Genomic DNA, 9,659 nt, shown 5'->3' with positions numbered 1-9,659 from the left:
TTGTTTCGATTCTGCTTGTCAACACATTGTGATGTACAGCATTGGGCAAATTGAATTAAATGAGGAACAAGATGCAGAAAAAGCTGTGTGTGTGTGTGTGTTTGTGTGTCTCTCCACGCCCTCCCTCAAAAAAATAAATAGAAAAATGAATATGTATATACATGTATACATAGTTTTGCAGTGCCAAAACTATATTCAGGCTTTAAATCAATATGAAAACTGTTTTTATTCATATGTCCAACCGCCCACACGTCTCAAACAGCCCTCTGCCCTGTTTGTTTACTAGTCAGAGCTCAGGGGGACTGAAAGTTTGCCTGGGGAATTCTCGTTGTAAGTTTGAAAGGCCGGAAGGAGGAAGTCCCAGGCAGCCCTCTGGGGTGAGAGATGCCGAATGCCTGGTGGCATCTTAAAGAGACCCAAGCCGTAGCATTTTCATTCATTCATTTTTATTTCATTTCAAAATGGCAATAAAAGGAACTTGCTCAGACAGTGGCTATCATTCTGCAAGTCTGTGCATACAATTTAAGAGTAGAAACTCAGCACAATAGATTCAACGTATAGAAAAAAAAAAAGAAATGTGGAGGGAAAAAGAACATATTTAATACAGAACATTGGGAGAATATAAACCGAGACAAAAGCCATACTTTTAAACTACTGAGTAACTTTTATTACATTTAAGCAAACAAATAGTGTTTGATCTTGCTGGATTGTTCACTGATTTAGGGCACTGATCGTTCCAGCCTGCAATGAAATGAAAGTGATTTGTATCCACTGTCTAGCAGAGAACCGTTGAAAGATGGTTAATAAAGAAAGCCAATATCATGTGACAGTCATCTCCATTATTAATCTGTGCATATCAGACTAATCTTGGCATTTGAAGGAAAAAGTTGGTGCATTGACATATTTTAGTAGTATCAAAGAAAATGCACTTAAAATATCCTAAAGTTTGATCTGGTAACCATCTTGAGATTTGAAGAGAATTTAATTGCTGCTCATTGCTGTGCATTACTCGGACTCAAAACTTCCAACACCCTTCATGGAATTGAAGGTTGAAAGAGGTGGTATAGTTTTTAAATTAAAAATTTTAAAAACAAAAGTGGGACCCACCTTTCATTATGACAACAACCAGAACTACAACATCTATTTCAAGTACAAAAGTAATAAACATACTCACAACCACTTCTGCTCATAAATGATGTAATGGAACTATGTGGGAGTGCACGTGTTGACATTTTTTTACAAGAGAAGGATTAAAGATTGGAAGAGAACAGCCTATTATGTGGTTTTCACAGCTCACTTTCAATATCAATCATGTGATTGTGATTTATTCAGACTTCCTGTGCAGAATAGGCAATATATCATAGATGTTTTATTTATTTTCTTTCTTTTTCTTTACAGACCATGTAGAATTGACATACACAACAGTGAATGTGAAATTCTGTTTCTCGAGACCAGCACACAACCGTTTCAGCACCATGGCACATCTACCAATAGCCTTCAAAATGCACTGCAGACTTTGGGTTCTTTTGCTGATATGTCAGCTGATTATCAGACATACTGCAGGCCAACTGAGCATTGACAATTTGATGGCCTTTGAACCCGAACTTCCTGTTCAGCACGCCATAATGGACGAAATGACAGGAAACCTGTACCTTGGGGGCACAAACTTTGTCTATCACCTCAACTCAAATCTATCGTTGATTGCTGCACAGAGCTCCATCACAGCTGACATCTCCAACTTCTGTGTGAGAGGAGAAGATGGCTGCGCCCTACCAGATGGGTCCGGAGAGAATGAGAACAGGGTCCTCCTGATCGATCGCGAGAACGACTTCCTGATGGCCTGCGGCACTGCCTTCAATGGAACGTGCGTGCTCCATCGCCTGGAGGACATCCAGACCGTGGAAGCCAGGGTGCACGACGTCGACCACTACGAGGAATCCTCCCTCGGGATCGGCGAATCTGTCATCGCCTTCTTTGGGACCACCACGTCCAACTACCGAGGTAGGACGGACAACGTGCAGGGCATCTACACTGCCATGAGTTTCAACCCACTCTTCAACGGCACCCTGATTCGCCAGCACGCTGTGTCCACAAAGTGTCTGCGGAAGCACAATAACCGCTGGACTCTCGACCTCGCGTATCAAGAGCTTGAATTCGGGCGGTACACTTTTATTGACTTGAGGGAGGAGTATGCACATACTTACCCCATTGAATACGTCAGCGGATTCTCATGGGATGAGTTCAAGTACTTCACTACGGTGCAGAGGGTAGATGTTGATCAAGAGGCCTATGAAAGTAGACTGGTGCGCATTTGTTCACATGACATAGGTGGGTGATGACAGACACTTGATTACAATGAAAAAAGATAAACAAATTTGGTAAAAATAGGGAATTTAGGAAGGTTTATTGCCATCTTATGCATATTTTAGGTTTGTTGAGAATGTAAGCGTAAGATATAAATGAGAGAGAAAGAGACAGAATTTCATTGCAAAAAAACATTGTTTCAATCGTAAATCAAGTCACAGGGTGATGGTACAAGTAAAAACTCAACGAGATTCCCTTTTTAGTTCATCTGAAGTTAGATAGTCCCATCAAATTTGGTATGATATGCAAAAGCAACAGATCTTGTGGACAGAGCCTTGGAGTAGATGAGTCATCACAAGTGTCAAATGCAATTGAGCAACAAAACCATTTGCAGCTAGTGTAGAAAATGGGAGTGTGATCACAAGATATAGAAAGCTTTTTTTTTGTGGGGGGGGGGGGGGGGGGGGGGCTGATAGCCAGTGGGGAAGGGTGCTTTTTTTTTTTTTACTCACATCAAGTTTTATAATGACTCTCATACAATGTACATGTGGGAAATGATATTGGGATAGTTCTGCTATGGTTGTGATGTGGTAAGAGAAGTAGCCTGAGCCTTGGAGCTTCTCTTTGATCAGTGCTTTGTGTGGAGATGAATGCAACTTACAAAATTATCTTCACATCTTTTCATAAACCACATTAAATTGTGCTTTGTGACCTTGTGTGTTTGTGGGAGTGTTTTATGCCAGAAAGTTATGCAGACCTCAACCAAAACTTCATTCCAGCAGGTTTCAAAGGAGACTACCAAGAAATTGCATGTTTATCAAAAATGACAACTCATATGAGATATTGTACGTTCAGCATAGCTTCATTATAATGAGAAACCTTGTGGCAATAAATGTTAAAAAAAAATCATCAACAACAACAACAACAACAACAACAACAACAACAACAACAACAACACAGACTTTAGCTGTAGTAGTGTATCTACCAGCAACAACAAAGGCACAAATAGAACTAATCTCAGCCAGCTCAACAGAAGAACCGTGGCATTAAATTTTACCCCAAATCAAATTTTTGTTCATGACATGATTTGACCAGAGTTTTGAAAGCTCTTTGATATGTTCTTTCATCAGTTTATGTGAGTTTTTGTAAGCCCGCACACCTTAGGGCCCTCTACCAGAAAACGACACAATGTCAGTTTTTTGGGTTTTTTTCATTGTAAAATACAAAATCCTCAATCAAACATTTGGGCATTCCAAAATGTTTTTCCTATCATATGAGCCAAAGCCAACATCATATCTTGATTAATCAGGTACCTTTTGCATCTGTTAACTGAACTTCTGTGTGCTAACTATTAAAAATTTGGTCGTTCTACAGGTTACTACTCTTACACTGAAATCCCACTGCAGTGCATCAGTCGTGATCGCACACGTACTTACAACTTGCTCCAGGCTGCACATTTCGGGCCCGTAGGATCTGACATGGCAAAGAGACTAAGAACTGCTCCCGATGAGTACGCCCTCTACGGCATCTTTGCCGAGAGCTCAGAGAGTTCTCCCAACAAGCCAACGGGACACTCGGCTCTTTGCATTTTCACCATGAAGAAAGTGTCTAGGAAAATTCGCGAGGGACTCCAAGGATGTTTCAACGGTTATGGATACCAAGGCCTGAGACACTTCTCTCCAAATAAACCCTGTGCATATGCCACAGTGAGTAGCATTCTGTGCCTTGCCATCATGATTTATACACCTCCATACTACCAGGTCTAGGTCAAAGAAGATAATGGTTAAAGTTAAAAACAAGTACAGAAATGACAGACTTAATGAATGAAAGAAATGATAAATGAATAAATAAAGAGATATGATAACTGACTGAATATATGAACAGAGCAGTGTCAATATTAAACAGATAAAGACCACAATGAATACAGAGTTGAATAATATGAATCTTCTATGTACAATGCAAAAGGTAGTAACCTGAACAGTGAGTTTTGAAAAAGATATAAGTAATTGCTAATGTAGGCACACTTATTTTCACACACTCTCAACAGTACAGGTTGGTTGATGAAAGCTTTTGTGGGACAGGAGACCTGCATCCTATCGAAGCGGATGCTAGCCTCCGCTCCTATGACTACCTGAGGGGTGGCGGCCACGGTCACCACTACACCTCCATCACTGTCATGCCCATGGGTAGGGATACCATCACGGTCTTGGGAACAAGGTCTGGCATGATACACAAGGTCAGTGCATATCTTAAAGGCATAATTTACCATTTGCAGATGACACAAAAACCCAGCATTAATGCTGTAAAATAGTTCTTAAATGTGAGTTAGGGATAGAAAGAACCACTGTAAAATTTGAGTCGGTGAAATCGATGTAAAGTATTGTTAAGTATACAAAATAAGAACAATAGTTATGATACAAATGTTTCCAGACTAAACCGTCTACAGTTACGGTTTATTGAGAAAAATACAGATATCTCCTTATATTTTAGGCTTTATTGCGAAAATTTTATATGATAGGATGTTTTGTGGTACAACAGACCGAAACATATGCATTAAATGTCATATCTTGAAATTTTTTTAAATCACTGTTCCCAAAGGTAAACTGTACCTTTAATAGGTTTCATTTTACTTTGCTACAGTGACTTGCTGAACAAAGCTTGAGAACAGTGAAGAGCACTCAACTCTGCCCAAGAATACTTAGCATGAACTTTTTTTTTTTTTGGGGGGGGGGGGTAGATAGGATTGGGGTAGCTTAGGGGACAGTCTTCTAAAAATGGGGAGGGGGCAACAAGATATATTGTATTATTAATATCATAAATGAGAATATATATTCATATAGTGTCTATGGTTTTTGTATAACTATTTGATGATGAATGGTGTGGCTTGTTTGTATCTTTCCATGATAATTTCATCAGAAATTTTCATATCGGGTGTCATGGGATTGTTGGTACTGGTTTTGTGTGTAACGCAATGCCATAACTCCAGTGAATGAAATTTTGCATTGATATACAAAATAGATGAAGTCATTTCTTTAAACAATGGATGTGTTAATTGAATATCACCTTTCAGCAACTGTCAGTTGTTTGTTTGTTTTCATAGCAAAGGTATGTTTGGGAAAATGTATTATGTTTATTGTAGCAAAGTGCTTATTTGGACAGACAGTTCTAGTGGCAGCATACATATCTTGTAGAGATACATACCAAAAGCGGAATTATCTGTTCAGTGATAATCTGATCTATGCATTAACCCCTTTAACTAGTTGAGGACGAGTCCCGAGTATATTCAGGCAGGCATCTATTGGAAATTTGTGCTGTAGCAAAATCAAACTGTCCTCAATGGGTTAAAAGAAAGTATTCAGTAAATGCACAGCTGAAATGAGACCAGAATTTGTTGTACTATTATTTTCTGATAATCTAACACAATAAAAACAAAACAAAAAAAAATTAGAAAATAAGGGTAAAGGAAACAAAAAAAAAATCAGATTAGCAATACACTGTGAACAGTCAGTTTTTCATGAACAGAAATCTTTGTTCTCCTTCTGGCCTGGGTAAAGTGTAAATAGAAGACAGGAAGATACAGATAGCTGCAGACAGGTGTTTTTGACACTGGCTAAGAAATTACAAAAACATTTGCACAAGTGGTTTGTCAATCTAGTCACCTGTACCACTAGGCTGGTATCCAGTTGGCCATAGATTTCCACATGGCTGATAAATAGAGAAAAAAAGTATTTGGAGAAGTTTGGACATTGTTTATCAAGCCCTCGAGGAACACAGTTGATCCTGTCTTATTTTCCCCTAGGCAGTGATGAGGTACGTTGGAAACTGATCAAAGGATTGTTCTAGACAGCCCAAAGACTGTTACGATTAGTCTTTTTTTTTTTCCTGCAAAGTGCTAAGATATTTGAATACATTGAAGCAACATCTGATTTTAGGAAGATTGGTATACAGATCTGTCTGTATATACATACATGTATGATGTGATCATATTATTTTACATATCGTCGGGTGCCCGTGCATTGGCCGTTAATGCAATACAATTTGTATTGCGTTAACGGCCAATGCACGGGCACCCGACGATATATATATACATACACACACAATGATATGATTATATCATATGATAAGGAAAGTACAGCATTTCGAAGCATAATAATAATTCACAATACTTGAATATATAGCACATTATCACATTGAATGTTTAAGCGCTAGCAGAAAAAAAAGCATGTGAAAGGGAGGAAGAAAAATCACAAAGGGGAAAGTGAAAGAAAAGAAGGGAAATTCTGAAGAAAGAAAGCAATGAAAACAAAATGTTGATATTTTCATTTCTTTTCCTTCTCTTTCTCTCTCCTCTCTCTCTCTCTCTATATATATATTTATATCTATCAATCTATCAATCTATCAATCTATCAATCTATCAATGTATCTATCTATCTGTCCATATATTGTTTCCATCTCCATCCATAAAATATATTCACACTTGTGTATAATGAAATCCATGTACGTAAAAGAGGTCAGTAACTTAGAGATCTGAATAAGCCAACCTATACAGTGCTTGTGCCAATCGCTGAAAACTCATCAACATTGTGATGATCACCCACACAGTGATTTGGTCATTGGAAGTGAACCTGCATGGTAAAGCTGTTTGTATACTAGTAGCTCTTCCTAACTTCTCAACGAGATAACCAGATTGGTAAATATACTGGCTTACTAATTTTGAACCCTTGTTGCAGGACAAAAATATTCTATCACCACTGTTCAGTGGATGGTGAACTGTCTTTGAAACCCAAAGCTGTGCAAGATGAATCTTTAAAAACTCTTTGGTAGATACATAGGATTTTGACTGCTTTATTCAAAAAGTACATTGATACATCTTTGCATGATTTTGTAATCAAGCAAGGCAAATGATGTAGAGATTTTGGAAACAGATATTCATGCCAACATCAGAGCAGTCTTTTTCGATCATTTGAGTTCTGCCAGTTTGAATTTAAAGTTTTTAATGCATGATTACACTAATTGTTTGTGATTTAATTATGAAGATTTTATCAACACAGTATGAAGCAAAAGAAATTAGCTCTCTTTTTGCTCCAATCAGTGTGGTAAATTTCATCTCAAACTGCACTTAGCAGCGAGGAAGAGAAGCATTATTTACATTCTGTTTACTGTTTCTAAATGAAAACATCTAGTCCAAATATAAGTTATTCTGATAAGAAAGAGTAGAATATTACGAGTTCAACTGTAAAATTTTGATTAAAATTGGGTGAAAGATGAGGAAGTTATGACATTTTTAAGTTTCAAGAATTTTTCAGAAGACAGTTCTTGAACGGTCAATATGAATATGCAAATGGCAAAGTGAGCATGTCATCTCCTCACTACTTGCCATATAGATTGTACATAAAATTTTGAAATATCCAGTTTTTCATTCAAACGCAATTATGCGCGAGGCTCAAATCCCAGTATATCTAACTTTTTGCTATTCTGAAGTTATTTAACCAGGAATAACATCATGTTTTAGACTTCAATGACAGAAACATTTAATTTTCATCATTTTTTTTTTTGACATGAACAGTGGAAAATTGTGAGGTTATGGCATGGTTAGCTCACTCATTTGCATTATTTATATCCACTGTACAATAAATATTTTGCAAAAATTAGCAAAACTTCAAAATGTCACAACTTCCTTATTTTTCATTCCATTTCAGTCAAATTTTTTACTTTTGAACTCAGAAGATTTTACTCTTTTTCATCAGACTAACATATATTTGGACTGGCTTTCCTCTTTAAGGGATGCGCATTTCCTGGTGCCTATTTCATTTCGAGTAATCCCTGAATATTGTGATATCCACATATCTACATATTTTTTTCAGATATATACGTATTTATCATTAATCCACTCTCAATGTTTGTCATTTACAAGGTTAAATGTATCTGTATTGTGTATTTTCATGTAGAATGTTTGTTACTACTTCAGAGTGCCTTTGGAAAGCAGCTTTACAAAACTGAACAGGCCAACCCTTCAGTAAAAAATACATAAATAAATAAATGATAAAAATAATTACATTCAGTTAAAAAATCCTTTTTTCTAATACAGTTGATCTTGTAACTTCACTCTAAACCCAAAAGACATTTTGCTTGTGTGTTTGTGCGTGTGTGTGTGTGTGTGTGTGTGTGTGTGATTGCGTGTTTGTGTCTTTTGTCTACAAAGTTGCAAATGACAGTCCTGTAAAATTTGTTTAGTATTTATAAATTATGTGTTGTGTGTCGATATCATTTATTCATTAGTGAAATAGGTGACATATTTGGGGCAAGTTATAGTGGTAATTATGTAAAGTGAGTTTGCAGTGTGACCTCGTGATATTCCCTAGTACTGCTTGTATTCTTTCTGATAAGAGCTGAGCTATATTCCTTAACTCTTTATTTGCCATGGTGCAAACCCCCTGTGTGCCACATTATTCTGAGACAGCAATGTTAACATGCTTCGGGAAAACATTCTGTTTTTCAAATCTATGTAACTTGTAAAGATTTTTGTTACCCTGGACATTGTAATGTGTAAAGTTGTAGAGAAAATGCCAAACTTTGCTGTGATATGACTTGTATGACAAATCTATCAAGTCTATGATTGTTTTTCTTTCAAATGGCCTGTAGCTACTTTATTGTAGAGACATGACTTTTGCACACAAAACAATGACAGAAACTTAGAATTTACTCGCAAATCCAGTAAGGAACACCGATTGATAGTCAATCACCACATAAAATGCAAGCTACATGCAGCAGGAATGGAATTGCGACAAAGGCTTTAAATGTACTGTGGCATTTTGTGATTAATCAGTCGGTTTTGGCGGGTTTGTGCGTTTGAGCAGAATATGCAAACTTAATTGGCACGCCACCGGCTGAGTCAGACTTGCGAACGTGGCACATAAAGAGTTAAAGAGTTTCAGATCGAGTGGCAGCTCAATTAAGGAATCTGAGCAGCATCTGGGGAACTTTGGGGAACTGGGACTTTGCAGTCGCTAAAAATCAGCTCTTGCACCAGCTACTCAGATAGAATACAAACAGTATTTCTAAGAACTATCGCATGGACACCACAAAGCTCACTTTACATAATCCATGCACTTTACCATGTAAGTGCATATATTCAACAACTCAAGCCAATTCATCCATTATGAGGAATAGTATTACACTCTGAATGAGCTCAGTCCTTTCATTTTGTATTGTGAGCTGCTTTCTCGTCTTACCCAGCACTTGCTGGTATGAAATTAGGTGACAAACAAAATAGTGTCCTCGCAACTCCATCTAGATCTCCTGCCTCAATTAGCCTATTTCCTATTCAGACTGTCATTGAGTCAACCAAATAGGCA

General features: G+C 37.4%; 1 protein-coding gene across 1 annotated transcript in view; it reads left to right on the top strand.

The window, feature by feature from the left end:
• Positions 1 to 1,476: 1,476 nt before the first annotated feature.
• Positions 1,477 to 9,659, top strand: part of LOC139734048 (hepatocyte growth factor receptor-like) — a 31,514-nt gene continuing 23,331 nt past the window's right edge. Inside the window, exons 1-3 of the mRNA XM_071644863.1 lie at positions 1,477 to 2,328; positions 3,679 to 4,010; positions 4,352 to 4,540. Of these exons, the coding sequence (XP_071500964.1) occupies positions 1,503 to 2,328; positions 3,679 to 4,010; positions 4,352 to 4,540 (1,347 nt within the window). The 5' untranslated portion in view covers positions 1,477 to 1,502. The remainder of the gene's footprint in view (positions 2,329 to 3,678; positions 4,011 to 4,351; positions 4,541 to 9,659) is intronic.

This window comes from Diadema antillarum, unplaced genomic scaffold (assembly GCF_040938485.1).
Source record: "Diadema antillarum isolate AM-2024a unplaced genomic scaffold, OU_Dant_1.0 seq00000507_RagTag, whole genome shotgun sequence".
Taxonomy (NCBI): Eukaryota; Metazoa; Echinodermata; class Echinoidea; order Diadematoida; family Diadematidae; genus Diadema; species Diadema antillarum.
The sequence above is the reverse complement of the archived record's forward strand: the minus strand, read 5'-3'. Positions and strand labels throughout refer to the sequence as shown.